At 38.5% G+C, this 17,960-nt stretch overlaps 9 protein-coding genes across 9 annotated transcripts; 7 read left to right on the forward strand and 2 right to left on the reverse strand.

Annotated features, from left to right (window-relative positions):
• Positions 1-272: 272 nt before the first annotated feature.
• Positions 273-1,785, forward strand: RHIMIDRAFT_261455 (eukaryotic translation initiation factor 4E). The gene is made up of 4 exons (XM_023611539.1): positions 273-607; positions 673-850; positions 915-1,051; positions 1,105-1,785. Exons 1-4 carry the CDS (start codon positions 441-443, stop codon positions 1,313-1,315), a joined length of 693 nt encoding a protein of 230 aa, XP_023463717.1. The 5' UTR covers positions 273-440; the 3' UTR covers positions 1,316-1,785.
• A 42-nt stretch (positions 1,786-1,827) lies between these two features.
• RHIMIDRAFT_261457 (ras-like protein 3) lies at positions 1,828-2,999 on the forward strand. Its single transcript, XM_023611540.1, has 5 exons — positions 1,828-1,924; positions 1,991-2,019; positions 2,078-2,152; positions 2,208-2,289; positions 2,345-2,999. The coding sequence occupies exons 1-5, from the start codon at positions 1,899-1,901 to the stop codon at positions 2,748-2,750; spliced, it is 618 nt and encodes a 205-aa protein (XP_023463718.1). The 5' UTR covers positions 1,828-1,898; the 3' UTR covers positions 2,751-2,999.
• Positions 3,000-3,030: 31 nt separating this feature from the next.
• RHIMIDRAFT_205972 (putative ARP3-actin related protein) lies at positions 3,031-4,600 on the forward strand (the record flags this gene model as incomplete). The annotated part of the gene is made up of 6 exons (XM_023606871.1): positions 3,031-3,071; positions 3,152-3,479; positions 3,527-3,730; positions 3,785-4,042; positions 4,092-4,451; positions 4,505-4,600. The coding sequence occupies 6 exons, from the start codon at positions 3,031-3,033 to the stop codon at positions 4,598-4,600; spliced, it is 1,287 nt and encodes a 428-aa protein (XP_023463719.1).
• Positions 4,601-4,749: 149 nt separating this feature from the next.
• RHIMIDRAFT_245693 (PA26-domain-containing protein) lies at positions 4,750-6,961 on the forward strand (the record flags this gene model as incomplete). Its single annotated transcript, XM_023610232.1, has 4 exons — positions 4,750-4,780; positions 4,828-5,204; positions 5,257-6,590; positions 6,646-6,961. 4 exons carry the CDS (start codon positions 4,750-4,752, stop codon positions 6,959-6,961), a joined length of 2,058 nt encoding a protein of 685 aa, XP_023463720.1.
• A 184-nt stretch (positions 6,962-7,145) lies between these two features.
• Positions 7,146-8,277, forward strand: RHIMIDRAFT_245694 (uncharacterized protein; the record flags this gene model as incomplete). Its single annotated transcript, XM_023610233.1, has 6 exons — positions 7,146-7,257; positions 7,313-7,417; positions 7,461-7,593; positions 7,654-7,707; positions 7,763-7,971; positions 8,024-8,277. 6 exons carry the CDS (start codon positions 7,146-7,148, stop codon positions 8,275-8,277), a joined length of 867 nt encoding a protein of 288 aa, XP_023463721.1.
• A 43-nt stretch (positions 8,278-8,320) lies between these two features.
• On the reverse strand, positions 8,321-9,200 carry RHIMIDRAFT_240121 (uncharacterized protein; the record flags this gene model as incomplete). Its single annotated transcript, XM_023609313.1, has 2 exons — positions 8,321-8,634; positions 8,690-9,200. 2 exons carry the CDS (start codon positions 9,198-9,200, stop codon positions 8,321-8,323), a joined length of 825 nt encoding a protein of 274 aa, XP_023463722.1.
• Positions 9,201-10,646: 1,446 nt separating this feature from the next.
• RHIMIDRAFT_245696 (uncharacterized protein) lies at positions 10,647-12,571 on the forward strand (the record flags this gene model as incomplete). The annotated part of the gene is made up of 3 exons (XM_023610234.1): positions 10,647-10,663; positions 10,712-11,728; positions 11,785-12,571. The coding sequence occupies 3 exons, from the start codon at positions 10,647-10,649 to the stop codon at positions 12,569-12,571; spliced, it is 1,821 nt and encodes a 606-aa protein (XP_023463723.1).
• Positions 12,572-12,584: 13 nt separating this feature from the next.
• RHIMIDRAFT_206072 (uncharacterized protein) lies at positions 12,585-14,244 on the reverse strand (the record flags this gene model as incomplete). Its single annotated transcript, XM_023606876.1, has 7 exons — positions 12,585-12,847; positions 12,899-13,041; positions 13,095-13,284; positions 13,484-13,616; positions 13,665-13,950; positions 14,014-14,102; positions 14,164-14,244. The coding sequence occupies 7 exons, from the start codon at positions 14,242-14,244 to the stop codon at positions 12,585-12,587; spliced, it is 1,185 nt and encodes a 394-aa protein (XP_023463724.1).
• A 231-nt stretch (positions 14,245-14,475) lies between these two features.
• Positions 14,476-17,569, forward strand: RHIMIDRAFT_293963 (uncharacterized protein). The gene is made up of 3 exons (XM_023614039.1): positions 14,476-15,317; positions 15,371-15,604; positions 15,671-17,569. The coding sequence occupies exons 1-3, from the start codon at positions 14,580-14,582 to the stop codon at positions 17,441-17,443; spliced, it is 2,745 nt and encodes a 914-aa protein (XP_023463725.1). The 5' UTR covers positions 14,476-14,579; the 3' UTR covers positions 17,444-17,569.
• The last annotated feature ends 391 nt before the right edge of the window (positions 17,570-17,960 follow it).

Raw genomic sequence — 17,960 nt, forward strand, 5'->3', positions numbered from 1 at the left:
TCAAATAGGGCGGGGAAAAGACAGATCATGGATGAGGGATGCCTTGAGTTTTATTGCGAGCTTTGCTGTGTATGAAAATATACGCCTTTGATCTCTTCAACTTCTCCTGCCCTTTTTTAATATTTAGTCCGGTCCGATCTGAACATCAAAAAAATAACAAAAAGGCAAAAACACAAAGAGAGATTTGCATCATGCATGTACAAACTTGTTCACACGCGTGATCTCAAAATGGTCATTTAACATTTAATAGATAAGACAAGGTTTGTGTGTGTGTGTGTATGTGTGTGTGTATGTGTGTGTTTATGTGCTTTGAGGTAAGCATGAACTGTTTCTAAAGCAACACGAAATGTGGCTTAGCTTATCGCATTCTGCTGTTCTTCACCCCCTCTGTATTTATTTTTAAATAAAAAAAAAATATAGCCGAGAACTCTCGTTTTATTATGGCCGCACACACTGAAGTTGCTCAAGTTGACTATTCTGTTAAGCACTCTCTTCAAAACACTTGGACATTGTGGTTTGATAACCCAGGCAAAAAGACCAGTGCTCAATCTTGGGCTGATAATTTGAAAGAAATCATCAACTTTGATACAGTCGAGGACTTTTGGAGGTAGATGTACTCAATAGCAGACTCTTTTTTTTTTCTTTTTTTCTAAACACTTATCTTTTACAAAGCACATTCAATAATGTTTCCAAAATCAACCACCTTTCACCCAACTCCAACTTTCACCTCTTCAAGCAAGGCATTCGTCCCGAATGGGAAGATCCTTCCAATGCAGAAGGTGGTAAGTTTGGTATTCAACTCCCCAAGAGTAAGGCAGGTGATGCCATTAACGAACATTGGATGAATCTTGTAAGGAATATTATAAAGACATATCTTGCGATTGTGTGTTTTTTTAAAAAAAAGGAAATGATAGCTCTTGGCTGTTATTGGTGAGCAATTGGCCACAGAAGACGAGATTTGTGGTGCTGTAGTATCTGTGAGAAAATCATTTTACAGAATTGCTTTATGGGTCAAGACAAGTAAGGATGAAGAGAAGATTGCCAGTATTAGGTAAGCAAATAGTTGTACATAAAGAAAAACAAGTGATCAACTCTCTCGGTTAGTAAACAACTTCGCGATGCTCTTAACCTTCCGGAAGCAATCACTATTGATTTTGTGCCCCATGGAGATGCTACGGCTAAACTTGCTGCTGAATTGGCAGCTACTCAACTTGAAGAACAAGCCGAAAACAAGTCAGCAAATGATGAAGCTAGCAAGACTACTGAGACTACTGAGACTACTGAGACTGCTGCTGCTACTACTACTACTGCTTAAAATTAGAATGCTTGAAATAAACTTTATACATACACAGTCTATTGATTCAAAAAGAAAGCAAAAGAGAGGAGAATGAATGAGAAAGAGGAGATCAGAAAGAAGAGGTCTACGAAAAGGAGATATTGTATACATTGGACCCTTTTGCTCAAGACAGAAATTGTTCATATATTAGAGAAAGGGGGATAAGGCTGTTATTTTTAAAGAGGAGAAGCACAAAAGGAAAAGAAACGTGAATGTTTGAAAAGGGGAGAGAAATAGAGAAATGGATCATTGAATGAACTTAAAGAACTAGGAGCCAAAAATAGAAATGATGCTCATGCCATAGGACTATATTTTTTTCTTTGCGTAAGGTATCTCACTGTGCTCTGTCTTACGAAAAATTAGACTTTGGCTGTCTCTCTTTCTTTCTTTCTGCGTGTCACTCTCGTCTCTCCTGTGTTGTGCATTCTTTTTCTTTTTTCTTTCTTTTTTTTTCTTTTTTTTTTTTCTCTCTTTCTTTCTTTCTCTGTTTGCATTCTTTTCTAATTTCTTTATTCTTTATTTTTTCTCCTTTTTTTTTTATTTTCTTTCTTCAACAATAAAAATGTCTAAAGCGTCATTTCTAAGAGAGTAAGAATCTTTGGCTATACATATGTACTTACAGTGAAACTGAGTTTTTATTTTTATCGCTTTCAGGTACAAGATCGTTATCGTAGGAGGCGGTGGTAAGCAATAAAAGAAGGAGGATAACAAAGAAAATGATATTGATACATATATATAAAGGTGTTGGTAAATCTGCTTTGACCATTCAGTTCATTCAGTCTCACTTTGTGGATGAATACGACCCAACGATTGAAGGTAAAGCGATAAGAAAGATGAAATGTTTCGATATTTACATGCACATACTTGTCAGACTCTTATCGTAAACAGTGTGTTATTGATGAAGAGACAGCCTTATTAGATGTACTCGATACAGCAGGTCAAGAGGAATATAGGTATGTTTATAATGAAAAAAAAGGAAAACTATCGGTCTTTTAATTTAATTTAAAGCGCAATGAGAGAACAATACATGAGAAATGGTGAAGGGTTTGTCCTTGTTTATTCCATCACATCATATCTTTCATTTGAAGAAGTAAATACATTTTATCAACAAATTCGACGTGTCAAAGATCGTGACTTCTTCCCAATGATATTAGTTGGTAATAAATGTGACTTGGAAGGCGAAAGACAGGTATCAAATCAAGAAGGAAGGGATTTAGCCAAGAGCTTTGGTTGTCCTTTTAATGAAACGTCAGCCAAACAGCGAATCCATGTAGACGACGTATTTTATGATGTTGTACGTGAGATTCGTAGGATGAACAAAGAACAAGAGGGTAGATCAAAAGGTGGACAAAGGGAAACATTCGACATGTCTGAATCGAGAAATGATGGTTGTTGTGGTTGTATCTTGATGTAGTTTAATGTCATATTTTGAGTCTCTCTTTTTTTGTTTCCCTTTTTTTTGAAAAAAAAATCATTATTATTATTATTATCTTTATTCTATTTACAATAACTAATATATTTATCTATTCACACACATATACACTTTCTTCTTCTCTTAAACACACGCTTTACATGCTACTGAGCTTTTTGCTGCGTTTGAATTTAAACGCATTCAATCTCCGTTATGAGTATCACCAAGTGTGCAAAAGGTATTGAATTGCCCTCTTTCATTAGAGAAATAAAAAAAGACAAAAATGACTAAATTACCAGTTGTGGTTATGGATAATGGTACTGGGTATGTTTGATATATAATTTAAATAAAATACGAGATAAAGAGGCAAATACTCATCCCTTTTTATGTACGTGCTGATATAGGTACACTAAACTTGGTTTTAGTGGAAACAACGAACCTTCTTTTGTTTTCCCTACTGCCATTTGTACGCGTGAGAGTGTCTCGAGCAGCGGAAGGCCCAATGTGTCTTCAAAGCCCTCCTTCTTGAGCAGCAATTTGGCTTCTAAGCGAGGTATTGAAGATCTTGACTTTCTCATTGGAGATGAAGCTATTGCTCAAGCAAAGACGATGGCCTTGAATTATCCTATTCGACACGGGCAAATCAGCAATTGGGATCATATGGAACGATTTTGGGAACAATCTATCTTCAAATATTTGCGCTGTGAGCCCGAAGACCACTATTTCCTTTTGGTAAGAAAAAGCAAGAAAATACAAGTTCAACAAGCTCATCTTGTTAGACTGAACCACCTTTAAACGCTCCAGAGAATCGTGAAATGACAGCAGAAATCATGTTTGAGTCATTCAACGTTCAAGGCCTTTATATTGCCGTTCAAGCTGTCTTGGCTCTTGCTGCATCTTGGACTTCCAACAAGGTGAGCGAGCAGACCTTGACAGGCACGGTCGTTGACTCTGGTGATGGCGTAACTCACGTGATTCCAGTCGTAAGTCTCTCCAACTTCTCAGTAAATGCAGTCATGTTCACTTTCTTTGTGTAGGCTGAAGGTTATGTGATTGGCAGTTCTATCAAGAGTGTGCCTATTGCTGGTCGAGACATTACTTCATTTGTTCAAAACTTACTCCGTGAGCGTGGTGAGACGAATATCCCACCAGAAGATTCGCTGCGTATAGCAGAGGCTATTAAAGAAGACTACAGTTATGTCTGTCCTGACATCGTCAAAGAATTCAAAAAGTATGATCAAGAGCCTGACAAGTATTTCAAAAAATACGAAGGTATCTATTCAGTGACTGGAAAGGTAAATGACATTTTATTTTCTTGTTTTTCTTGTTCTCAACCCTTTAAAGAATTATACCGTAGATGTTGGTTTTGAGCGTTTCCTTGCACCTGAAATCTTTTTCAATCCAGAGATTGCTAGCTCTGACTTTTTGACTCCTTTACCTGAAATTGTTGATACCGTGATCCAGACGAGTCCTATTGATGTCAGAAGAGGATTATACAAGAACATTGTATTGTCAGGTGGATCTACGATGTTTAAAGGATTTGACAAGAGACTCCAAAGAGATATCAAGCGAGTTGTTGATAAGCGTATTCAGGATAGTGAAGTTGCTAGTGGATCAAGGGCAACGCCTATGGAAGTGAATGTCATTTCGCATAAAAAGCAGCGTCATGCTGTTTGGTTTGGAGGCAGCTTATTGGCTTCGACTGTAAGTTAAATCAAATACGGGAATTATTTATCGCTCATGTGTTGTATATATAGGGTGAGTTTTATAATTACTGTCACACAAAAGCAGAGTACGATGAATATGGTCCTAGTATCTGCCGTCATAACAGAGTGTTCAACTCTGTTTTGTAAACGTGTTACAATAAAAAGTATGTGGGTATAAGGCAGCTTTTTTATGTATAAAAAGTACCGTCACATTATAAATTTCATGATCCTTTCTCACTTTTTCTTTTTTTCTCTCTCTTTCCATTCTTTTTTTTTATACATGGTTAAATAATAAAATGATTCAGAACGAAGAACTGATAGAGTCTAGTGAGTTTCATCATTTGATTTAAAGACATCTTGATTTACATTGTTAGTTCGAGATACAAGAGCGAAACAACTGCAAGCATGCAGACAGCGTATTGCATTATTTAAAGGCCTGCAGGTTGAAAGTTTTGAAGATAGAGCTTTAGCACTTGAAAAAATCATTCAAGTAGTCAAATCATTCATCAGGTCATCATCCTCACGCTCTTCATTGTCACCTTCAGCCACATCCAACGCCACATCACCTACAGTTGTCATGAACACGTATATTGCAGAGGAAGATATTGAGCAGTCAGAAGGAGAAAAAGAACAAGACGATGAATATAGCGAACAGTTGTTTTATTATTTATTAACAATTCTCAGATTGTCCGTGACATGTCCTTATGCTGACGTTCGACAGACATTCAAAGACTTGTTGAACGTACTCAAGGTATAATAGATGATATACTTAAAGATCATATATACTAACCCAAACAAAAAAGGAAACAACATCTATTGGTATTCCTCAACCCAGACACAGCTCACCTTCACATTTTATCTCGTTATATGATATCTTTTCACTTGAATCGACTGTCAGCTGTAACCAGATTGTGAATTATCCAAGATCATCGAATTTATCATTTTCACCATGGTCTACATCCTCCTTCTCGCTTCAAAATGAAGAAAATGACCCATCCATGCCAGATAATAACACGGATACCAGCAACAATAGTAGTACTATAAACACTATACCAGAAAACCATCATTCTGTCTATTTCGACTTCACAGGCGGAAGACCTTCAGATGAGTACGTTCGACAAATGATGATCAAGACCTACACTGAAGAGGGAAGGCTGTTTAATCTATACCGTATACTATCATTTTTTCCAACATTTTTTGAAACCTATCATGTGACATTTACCAAGATCATAAAGGCACCACTGGGACCGTTACATAGAACTTGGAAGACATACATTGGTATCATGGTGGCCGCAGAGCAAAAGTGTCAGTACCTCGTGAGCATCTTGAAGCTGGACTTTTTGTATAACGGAGGCAACCCAGATTGGCTCAGGGGAGTTGAACATGTGCCAACCAAGTTAAGGAATATCAGTGGTCTCATTCTGAAACTCGCACGCCAGCCGTGGAGCTTACAGAGCGAGGACGTGGTCGAATTGCTCAGTGGTGATCTTGGTGATGCGTGGAGTAAAGGTGAGCTAGTTCAGGTTGTCTTGATCATTGGAACCATTCTGGGACTATCGAGTTATATACTTGGCTGCGGTATCACGCCAGAGATTGACATGTCAGGTGGGTTCTGTTATCCTGGTGGACATACCAAAGGAGGTATCGAGAACGAGCTAGATGACAGCCACAGTCATCAAGACTGCACCGAGAGTGAAGATATGCTCTTTTCATCTGACAATGGTATCGGGCTGGGCGTCTCGATTGATATTGAAGAGACAACGAAGGAGCTGATCTCCAAGCTAAAGTCTAAAAAGAACTCAACACTCAAAGAGCAACTTATTGAAAGCTTTGAAAAGTTAAAATTAAATAACAACGAGGAAGAGCAACCGAGAAAGGAATTGAAACAGTCCAGCTTTGAGTTACCACAGTCAAAAGAGATAAATTCAGTTTATGAAGACTTGCAGCGGTTCATCGACCCAGAACTGAATGAAGCTATCAAGCTCGAAACGTTTGATTCAAGTCAGCATCAAGAGTTTATGCTTGGTGAATATTGCTGGGAGGACCACGGTTGTGACTTGGCCAACTATTATCTGCCTGGTATAGGAGATGACTTGGTGACAGAATTTACAGAAGCTATTAGTATTACAGACTGGAGGTATAACAAGTATCTTGAGCTTTTTTTTTCCTTTACTAACATCACCACATTATAGTATATTCCATCCTATCGCTGAGGAAGTGGTCGATACTTCACCTCTAAGATACGCTATCTGGCACTATACTCAAAAGATCATGGGAGTCACAAAGGAAGACTACCCTTATACGGATATTCCAACATTTTTGAATGAACGAACATCCCGTTACCTTGAAGTCCTTTGCATGTCACCACATAAAATTCAGAAAAATGACTGGTGTAACATTGGTATCTCTTTAAGACCAGAAGAAAAATGCCATGTCAATCTTTTGATTGCCTCTGCCAGAAAGCAAGCGATATTATGTTATGGATTATCATTAATCTCTGAAGTCTAGGGCAACCGTCGTCTTGGAAACGAGGGAATAGAAGAGTCAATAAACGGAGTTCTTGTGGTGGTTAAAAATAGCTTTTTAATATTTTTATAATTTCTTTGTGTAATCTATATAATCTTGAATTTATGGTCGCTTTGTTCTCTATTTTTGTTTGTTTCTTTTTTTTTCCTACAAAACTTAATAAACCATGAGATTAGCTGTACTCTTTGGTTTTCTAATTGCATTTGTTGCTGTCACTTTTGTTCAAGCTGACTCACTTCAAGATGAGATTGATGGCGCATTAAAGAAGTTCTGTGGTGGTAATGTCTCCTTGATTTTATCACACATCTTTTTATTAAAACTTGTATCATATAGGTATTGCCGTTACTGGTCCTAGCAAGGGACAAACTTTCTCAAATCCCAAAAAGATCACAGTTACAGTCAGTAATGTATCGTTCTCAAAAAGAATTACTGCTTTATGTATATCAAATACAAAAATAGACTAACTTGTACTTGTTCACAGCAAGAAAGCCTAATGCTCAAGCTAAGGTTGTCGTTGGCGTTGATGCTTACTCTATTAACAGCAAAGGAAAGGCTACCTATCTCACCACCGTCTGGAAGGGTAACTACAAGTTGAACAAGAAGGCCACATTATCGTAAGCAAAATTGAACGATCCTAAACACAAGACAAACATTGACATTTTTTTTTTGGTTAGTGTTGACTTGACCAAAGTTAGCAAGCTTAAGTTGCCTGGACAATTTGAATTCCGGTAATATAATTAAGAAGCATTTCCGTTTTAGAGCATTGTTAACCAATGAATATAGTGTCTGGGTCCACAACACAAAGGGTCCCGATTGTACTTTGATGTCAAAGGTGTTCAAGGTCAAGTCCTCTTCTCACTCTAACGCTGTCGAAGAGGCTGAATATAAAGGCTTGAATGAAAACATTGACCGCGGTTGCTTTGGTGTCGAAGTCACCTCTCCCACTCTTGGCGAAAAGGTTTCCGTAAACCAACAATACGCCGTCCAGATTCGTAAGTCTTCCTTTCCATTGTATTTATATCAGGATACTAATCCATTTGATAGAACGTGATTCTGCTGCCCACGCCGATACTTTGACTTCCTTAGAACTTTACTCTGTTAATATCGAAACCCGTGAATCCAAATTGATTCACAGCAGCTGGTCTGGCAGCCAATCTATTAACAACTTGTTCAATATTAAGGACACTATTCCCGAATCTGCCAAGGCTGAAGATACCGCCTTCTACTACAAGTTGACTGCCACCACACAACATGATGAAACTTGTGAATTCTATTCCCACCCCTTCTATGTCAACTAAATAAATTATAATAAAAAAAAAAGAGATATTTATTCTTATTCCTCTAATCCCAAATCAGCTGACCATATTCATTTACGCTTGCTGTTGACTGAGGCACTTTGGAACTAGTCTTATTTTTACCCCAAGGTGAATTCTTGCCTTTGCCTTTTGAGTAAAATTCTTCGATTTTTAGCTTTTCTAATTGTTTTTGATGTGCTCGCAGTTTTTGAAGTCTCAATGCCTCTGCCTCTGCTTTGGCCGCCTTTTGTCTTTCTTTTCTAGCTGCATTTTCTCGTTGTTTCTTATCCAACTTGACATTCACTGTACTCGTACTGCTGCTGCTACTATGAGTCGTAGCAGGACCTGCAGGACGACGAACTAGGTTATAAATGTTAACTATCTCGTTATTCTTATTCATCTATTCATACTTTACCTTTTACTTGATTCCATCCATCCTCGTAAGGTACAGGTTCCCAACCGTCCTCTTCCTCTTCTGGTTTTATACGCAACACACGTGCATAACGAACAGTATGATCCATATGTTCATCAATTTCTTTTACTTGTCTCTCTGATTCATTTTCTTGCTTATTATCTTCAATTGCTGTCTGGCTTGTCTCTTGCTTCTTGTCTTCCACCATCGGTTTTGCTTCTTGCTTCTTCTCTTCCATCGCTTGTTTTACTTGTTGCTTCTTTTTATTTTGTTTCTTTTTATTCTTGTCTTGCTTTTCATCATGTTTCTGTTCCTTTTCTTCTCTCTTCTGCTCTTGCTGCTGCGGTAACGCTTCCTTAATTACTTCCTGCTCTTGTTCATTCTTCTTCTTTTTTGATTTCTTTTTCTTTTTACGACTTGCGTTGCTGTTGTTAGATCCTGCAAATCCACCTGTGAAATATATAACAATGATGGGGCAAAATAGAACAAACAATAGACTCAATTGCAATAGCATTTTCTAATTAAAATGAGAAGACCGCCTTTGCTTTATGTGTACACTTCTGGAAAGTATACCTGTATTACCAAAAAAAGAGACGCTGTGACTTGTCGCATTGACGTACAACTTGTACTGTAAATATTCAATAACGTGCGGCATGAAAAGGCATTTTTCAATATGTAATAGTGCATATTGCTGTATTCCGTAATTGAGAGTCCACTGTAATCCATAATCATCTTTTTTTTGTCTTTGGAAGTAGTTAATTCAGTTACAGAAGCTCTTGACCCATTCAATGGCCGCACAGCGCTGTCTTGATCAGTCATTTTATTAGTACACACACCTCATCACGACGTGCTCTACTTTAATAAAGCATTTTGTTTCCTACGAAAAAAAAAAATCATCTGACAAGTATGCTTCTTCATTTCCAGATTCGCCTTGGCTACCACAAGGGACAATACTGATGGCCATTGGCATGGTAACGGAATTTTGTACAACTTGAGTAGATTCGCTGTCAAACAAAAGTTTCTTGATGTAATCTTTAAAAGATGCAACTCGTCTCTAACTCTCTTATTCCTGCATGGGCTACGATTAGCTCAAATGTTAATATTGGCGCCTTTGTGTCCATCGCTCTTATGACTGATATCATCTCTTTTATTTATGCTTGGTTTTGTTGATATACCTAATTGGTTCCTATCTTTTGAACTTGAATTTACCACTTCTCTTTCTAAAACGCAATAAACGCTTTTTTTTTTAATGAAGATGGGCTTGAAAGCCTTTGCAATGACCGAGGTGAGAAAGTTTACAATCTCATAGAAGGTGCTTCAACTGACGTCAGTAATTCTTACGTCCTTTATTGAAAAACCACAAGTGAACAAATGTACATGAATATTAAGCGTTCTGAAAAAACTGCTGAAGAGAGCCTAGTTAAAAAGCAACCGAAGACTTAGAAACCTAAGTCAACCAACCCGTACAACGACTACAGTGGCGTTACTAGAGAAACATTTATTGATAGTATACTTCAGCAATCACTAGAGAGCGAGTTATTGCTGTCAAAAAACCTTTTTTCATTTTTTTTTTCGAGACTGAAATAAGAAACTCGATAAATAAGATATGAATGGTTTATGAAATGGAAAGTCTCGAATTTGGACTATACATAAAAGCGTATTTTTATTGACAGCATCGAAAGAAATAATAGCTATTGATAACTCACTAATATGATGGACTTTCTTATGTGTTTATATTTTACACAAGATAACACCAGGCTAAAAAGCGCACTAAACCCAAGGTGCTGTTTCAACATTAAATAAAAATGCAGTGGATCATGAACCGATAATAAACAGTCACAGTGCTTAAATTTATTTTCTGATTGGTGAAGAGCTGGTTAGAAAGAGAAGCTGCAAAAAAAAAAAGTATGTGCTGACGTTTTAGGAAAAAGCTCTCTCTTTTTTTCTCTTAAAATAAATCATGGCTTCACTTTCAAGGTAAACATGTTTATAGAAACTATTGATTTTTATTAATAATAATAATAGTCTTTTACCAAAACCTCGCCAGAACTTATCATCAACTTCTTCAGCACCACAGCTTGAAAAACAAATCAACCAAATAATCACCAAAGCAACTGCTCATCGCATCCCTCCTTATGGACAGCGACAAAATTTCAGGCCTCGACTTCCTGAAGATTTTGGCAATGGCGGTGCCTTTCCTGAAATTAATATACCTCAATATCCACTCGACATGGGACGTAAAGATAAAGCCAGCACAGAACGAAAGGGAGGTGCACTCACCCTTCAAGTGGATTCTGACGGCAATGTGAAATATGATGCTATTGCCAGACAAGGACATGGTGACGATCGTATTATTCACACTTCCCTAAAGGATATGGTGCCACTCAAAGAACGCAAAGATGTCGATGTCGATAAGCTTGTCATGGACAGACCAAGCGAAGAAGAAGTGATGAGCGTAGCCGAAAAGACCCGTCAAGCCCTTGAACGTATTGTCAACTCCAAAGTACAAGCATTGAAGCCAAAGAACGTGGTATCCACTTCAGGAGGCAACAATAAGGAGCCCACATATATTCGCTACACACCAGCAAACACTGGAGAGGGATTCAATTCGGGCGCAAAGCAACGTATTATTCGTATGGTCGATGCCCCAGTAGATCCACTAGAGCCCCCAAGCCACCTGCATAAAAAAGTGCCTCGTGGACCTCCCTCCCCACCAGCACCTGTCATGCACTCACCTCCTCGTAAACTGACAGCTAAAGAACAAGCAGAATGGGTCATCCCGCCATGTATTTCAAACTGGAAGAATACAAAGGGTTACACTATTCCTTTAGATAAACGTTTGGCTGCGGATGGCCGTGGTCTTCAAGAACTGACAATCAATGACAACTTTGCAAAGTTTTCTGAAGCTCTATATGCTGCTGACCGTCATGCTCGTGAAGAAGTTCGACAACGTAACTTGATGCAACAGAAATTAGCACAGAAACAAAAGGAAGCCGAAGAAGAAAAGCTTCGTCAACTTGCTCAAAAGGCTCGTGAAGAAAGGTAAATGAAACAAGCATAGAAGAGAGCTTTTTTTTTGCTTATGCCTTTTTTAATAGATCCGGTATCAAGCCTTCAAACACCTCTACTGCCGCTGGCGATAAAGGAGAGCCACCCTCTAATGCCAATAGACCCACAGCAGCTTCACTTATTGCCAATTACGATTCTTCAGACGAATCTGAAAGATCAGAAAGTGAAGACGAATCACCAGTCAGAAGACGTGCATCAGATGAAAGTGATGAAGAAGAGGCAGCCCGAGAAAGAGATAGACTTAGAAGAGAACGTCATAGGCAGTTACAGAGAGAGTTACGTATGAGCAACATGGGTGCCGAAGCCCGAGCTAAGCATCTTGCTCGTGAACAAGGACGTGATATTTCTGAAAAGATTGCTCTTGGTTTAGCCAAGCCAACACTAAGTAAAGAAAGCATGTTTGATGCAAGATTGTTCAATCAGTCAGAAGGTATCGGCTCTGGATTCAAGGATGATGATGCTTATCAAACCTACGATAAACCTCTCTATAATCAATCATCTACCTCTATTTACAGATACAGAGGTGAAAATCACGAATCTGAAGTATTAGGAAGCACAAATGCAGAAGATCTCGAAAGAGCGATAAAACAAGATAAGTTTGGCATGAACCGTAAAGGATTCCAAGGTGCTGAAGGAAGTGGTGACGCCAGCGGACCTGTCGAATTCGAAAAAGAAACATTAGGAAAGCCAAAGACAGAACAGGATGTGTTTGGCTTGGATACATTTTTGAATAAGGCAAAGAAAGGCAAAGGAAAAAGAGCAAGAGAAGACGAGGATGACTTTGATAGTGATGAAGAAAGACGCAGGAGAAGATAAATTTTATTGTTTTTTACCAAATAAATCTTTGGAGCTCATTGGGCTCGTTTTGCCACACAAAGGGTTTATAGATGAATAGATACATTGTGCTTGCTTGTATACAGATGTAAAACAAGAGAGCTAATACTGTAGAGCGAGTAGATGGAGGCGGTGTATGGATCATGTAGAACAGAGCAGGGATAATAAAGTATCTAAACTCTAATAGAGGCGAAGGAACGAGCGTTAGGATGAGCGTGATAACATAACCAAGTATAAACAAGAAGGTAGTCTCTTTGCCTGTGAATTCAAGTTAGTTTTTGGTATCATCCACAAATTCACGCTGCTTACCAAGCTTGTGAAGGTTGAATTGACCGCTGATGATGTAAATAGGCGTCAATAAGTACTTGATAGACCAGTGTCTTTTATAAATTTTTCTCCAAACATAAAAGCTATAATGTCTATTATCGCTCAAGATAAAAGGATGTTCATATCTATGAGAAGGGAGTTAGCCTAATTTCTTTCAAATGCCTTTATGGAGACTTACGTGTATTTATGTACAAGATATAGTGCAATTATTGTAGAAATCAAGCTATATACAACTCTCTTTATAGTCAACTGATAGATAAATTGGGTGATCTGTTGAATATTCCAGAAGGGAAGTGTGAAAAATGATAAAAAGCTAGTAAAATAAAATAGCTGCGGGAAATGAAGACCTGCCATATGATTTGATTTATCTCCCAAGACAATACCGCCATTCCAGACCAAGAATACAGCGAATGAAATGATGGTGACTATATACATTACCACATTGGGTAAAACTGTAAATACATGTGCCCATGTTTTCTGCAAGAGGCTTGTTAGAGACTTTATCATTGTTCCTGGTTGACATATTAGATCAATGTATATAACTTTCATTAGCCCCTTCCTCCTTACCCCATCCGTCTATTGATTCAAAGGAAGGGTTCGATAAGCCTTTAGAAGAAAGTGTTTCGATAATAGTGAGCATCATGAATAGACACACCCAGATAACATTTGTTTGACGAAACGTCAAGGATATCATGCCTGCCTGTTTATCTCTATTAGCTTTCCATATTGGCTAAAATAATGTACTTACAATGCCTGATAGATGATACTTTTTCTTCTTCAACAGTAAATAAGACAGCAATACAAAGAAAGTGGACCCCGAATCTGTATAGTAAACGAAGCTATAAAAGTGGCTTACAGGTAACCAAGCAAGTGTCAATGCATAAAGTCTATTTCTTTTGAAGAATGCAGCAAGGACAAGGTATAATCCAATAGAGAATAAAGCATTTGTGACACGTAAAGCATGAACAGTGCAGAGATCATTCAACTCAAATAGGCTCTTACTCAAATAGATCAGTACGTTACTTGTGATATATCTATATACAGCCTCATTACACGTCTTATCAACTGAATTATTCTCTCTTTTTTTGCTCTCTTACAATCCAGGTGGGGTTGTTATCTTTGGATCCCATGTAAAGTAGTTGCCTTGACAGTACTGCTGTGCTTGAGGTATATGAAATATTTCATCCTATATATATGTATATACAAAAATAAGCCTATGAAGAATCATAATGTATATATATATATACCATATAAGGGTCAGGAACATGACGATAAACCAAGTTGGAAGTGAAGAGTAGATTAGCTATATGTGCTATGAAATATATCATTTAAATAAAAAAGAAGTGTCGCTCATCCAAAAGGAGTAACACACTGAGGACTGATTCTAAAGATTTAATTTCACCTGGCCTCAACAAAGGACACGTCCATAGATTGTAGCATCATCTGATTGGCTGGTTTAATGGCAGACATTGCACACAAAGACAGATGAAAAAAAATGTTTGACACATAAACACACACACAAACACACAATAGAACTTTCTTTTCTCTTTTTTTTTTTTACAACCACCAAAATATATAATAATAGCTTATTTCTTCAAGAAATAAATTCTTGCTTGGTCTTCTCTTAGTTTTCTTTAACATCTAAACAACTGGTACATCACATATGGCTTCAAACGAACCTTCCTTGGACTCTTTGCCTCCTTCTGCTCAGTTAGCTCTTCTTCATGCTCAAGCTGCTGCTGCTGCTGCTGCTAATGTCACTAATACGGAATTGAACACTACTACTACCACTACTACCACTACCACTACCACTACCATGACCGAAACTGTAGCTACCATTGCTGAAGAAGACAAATTCGTTCCTTCTCCTGATGACCCTGTTGTTATGGACAATTCTCACTTTGAGCCTCTCATCTCTGGCGACTTCCCTACTCCCATCGGTAAAAAGCCCGTGACACCCGTGAAGAAGGAAACACCTTCGACCAAAAAGAATCTCGACTTGAGTTCTGAAGCTGCCTTTCCTTCTCTTTCTGCTTCTGCCTCACCTCGTACTCCTGTTGTAAGCGGTTGGTCTGCTAATGCTGCCTCTCGTCTCAAGTCTTCTCCTCAGGCACCTGTTCGTACTCGCCCTATGGCTCCTTCTGCTACCGGAAAGAAGATTACATCTACACCCATCACGGATGTTTTGGAATTGCCAGCTAATCAACAAATTGCTAATGCCCAAAACAAGCCTTTAGGCTTCAAGGGCAATGCTGATGTCATTCAAAAGGTTATGAACAGAACTAGTACCAACATCATTGCTTCCACTAATCGCTCAGGAACTACCACTTGCCTTATTCAAGGTCAACCTGCTGATGTCGCTAGAGCAAAGAAGGAATTGATTAATGGTCTTCTCATCAAGGTAAGTCAGCAACGAAAAGAAAGAGATAAACGAAGGAATTGACTTTATTGTAGCGTGTGTATAGCGTTGATATACCTGTTTCTGTACGTCGCTTCATCATTGGCCCCAAGGGTACTACTCTTAGACAAATTGAAGAAAAATCAAACACTCGTATCAACTTTGCTCGTAAAGAGGAGGAAGACATTGATGAAAATAACCCTGATGACACGATTCCTCTTACAATTGTTGGTTATGTTACTGACATCATGATTGCCAAGGAAGAAATCGAAAAGATTGTTGCAGAAAAGGTAAAGAAGGGCAAAGAATAGACAAGAGTAAACCAATACTGATGAATACATATGTACAATCTATAGAGAGCTAAGCAGACCATCAAGATTGATCAATTTGATGCTAAATATTATCCTTTCATTGCTGGTCCTCATAACAGCAACATCAAAAAGTTGGAAGAAGAGTTCGACGTCAAGATTCACGTTCCTTTCATTGCCATTGATGGTAACAACGTGAACAGTAGCCCTATCACCATCACTGGTGATAAGGAGAAGGCTCAGGCTGCTAAGCAAGCTTTGGAGAAAAACTATGTCACTATTGAAAACACAGGCAATGTTGTTTCCATTACTGCTTCCAAGCGTCAGCAAAAGTATCTCCGCGGTAACTCTGAAATTTTTAAAGAGGTCTTTAATGAAACAGGTTGTACTGTCGAATTGCCTTCCCAAGACGATCCTTCAGAAAACATTGCTATTCGTGGACCTGAAACTCAAGTGGTTCAAGCTTTATCACTGGTCATGGCCAAGGTGAAGGCTGTTCACATTAGCGTGCTTGATTTGGCTCAAACCTACAGTTCTTATGGAAAGGACTCTTTGACCTATGCCCGCTATGCTTTGAAATATCTTTTGGATAAGAGAGCCTTTAAGGGTATCGAGAAAGAGCATAACGTTCAGACTAGTGTTCCTTCTAATGAAGAACTTGAAAAGTCCGTATATGTTGAATTCATTAGTAAAGAAGAAAAGGACGCTGTCATTGCTCAACTGGCTCTCACCAACACCGTGCGTAAATTGACGCCCGATCGTTTTAGCACGATCAAGATTGATGCCTACCTTCATCAGCATATACTCAACACATACCGTGCTAGAATTCAGCGTATTGAAGAAGCTCAACAGGTTGACATCATTTTCCCTGGTGAAAAGGATCAAGACGTATTGATCGTATACGAGGGAGACGATAAGACTGCAGTCAAGGACGCACTTGCTGCTGCCTCTGCCGCATTAAAAGAAATTGTCGCTGACTCTTCCGATTATGTATCCAAATCTCTCTCTATTCCTGTCAACTATCATGATCTCATTCGTGGTCCCAAGGGCACTACCTTGAACGCTATCCTAGGTCTCAATTCTGGCGTGACCGTCCGTTTCGGTCCCAACGACACGGTTGAAGTCCGTGGCTTCAGCAAGCAAGTAAACCATGCTATCTCTGAAATCAACAAGGCATATCAAGAGGCCCAAGATAAAAACTTTGCCAAGCCTTACACTTCCGAATTTTCTATTCCTTCCAACTTCTCTGCTCACGTTATTGGTAAGTCTGGCGCCAACATCAACAAGCTCAAGGAAGATTTTGGTGTCAGAATTGATTTTGGAGATAGTGACAAGACAGAAGAAAAGGTGAACGGAAAGGACAGTAAAAAGAAAGTCGCTCCTCCTGTCAAGGTCACCATCCAGGGTATCAAGACAAATGTTGAAGCCGCCAAGGCACACATTAATGCTCAAGTAGCTACGTTGGCAGACCAAGTGACTCTTTCATTAAAGGTTCCCAAGGAGTTCCATCGTTATCTGATTGGTCCTAATGGACGTTATGTCAAGAAGCTTGAAGATAAATATAACGTGTTTATCAAGTTCCCCAAGTCAACACAAGGCGATGAAAGTCCTTCTACAGGTAACCCTGATGAAATTCTTGTACGTGGTGGCAAAAAGAGTGCAAACTCTGCCAAGGAAGAACTTCTTGAACTTTATGAATATGAAAAAGAGGAACAAGAAAAGAGAAAAGAAAGAGAACTTAAGCAGAAGCAATATGAAGAAAAACGTAACGCAGAAGAAAAGAGAAAGGCCGAGGAAAAGGCATCCAAGAAGTCTCAGTAAAATATTGAATCAATCATGTATCATATGTTGTGTCTATTACCTAAAAACATAGTTTTTTGTATTGTTTCCCCCTTACACACTTTTATATAAAATAAAATAAAAAATCATATCATCAAAAGGAACAACACTCTTTTATACATTTATGATTTATTAAACACTGTCTAATTTACAAACTTTTTTGCTTCTTTCCAGGTGAGTTTGGCTCACTTTCTTCTTCTTCTTCTCTTTCACGCTTGGTAGCTACTTGTTTTTCCTGGGTATCTTCAACTTTAGGGGTTTCTTTATTTGTCTCAGGCGCCTCTGTCGGAACCATGGTTTCTTCAGCCATCTTTTCCTGATTTTCAGATGATTCCATAGTAGGGTTTTCAATTAACTGATCGTCAGCTTGCTCGGGTGCTTGGTCAGTTACTGACTCTTTAGGTTGATCCATGGGTTGATCTACAAGCTGCTCGCTGGAACTTTCAGCAGGTTTCTCATCAGGCTTTTCCTTAGGCTTTTCCTCAGGCTTGTCCACCGG

Source organism: Rhizopus microsporus (assembly GCF_002708625.1).
Source record: "Rhizopus microsporus ATCC 52813 unplaced genomic scaffold scaffold_15, whole genome shotgun sequence".
NCBI lineage: Eukaryota > Fungi > Mucoromycota > Mucoromycetes > Mucorales > Rhizopodaceae > Rhizopus > Rhizopus microsporus.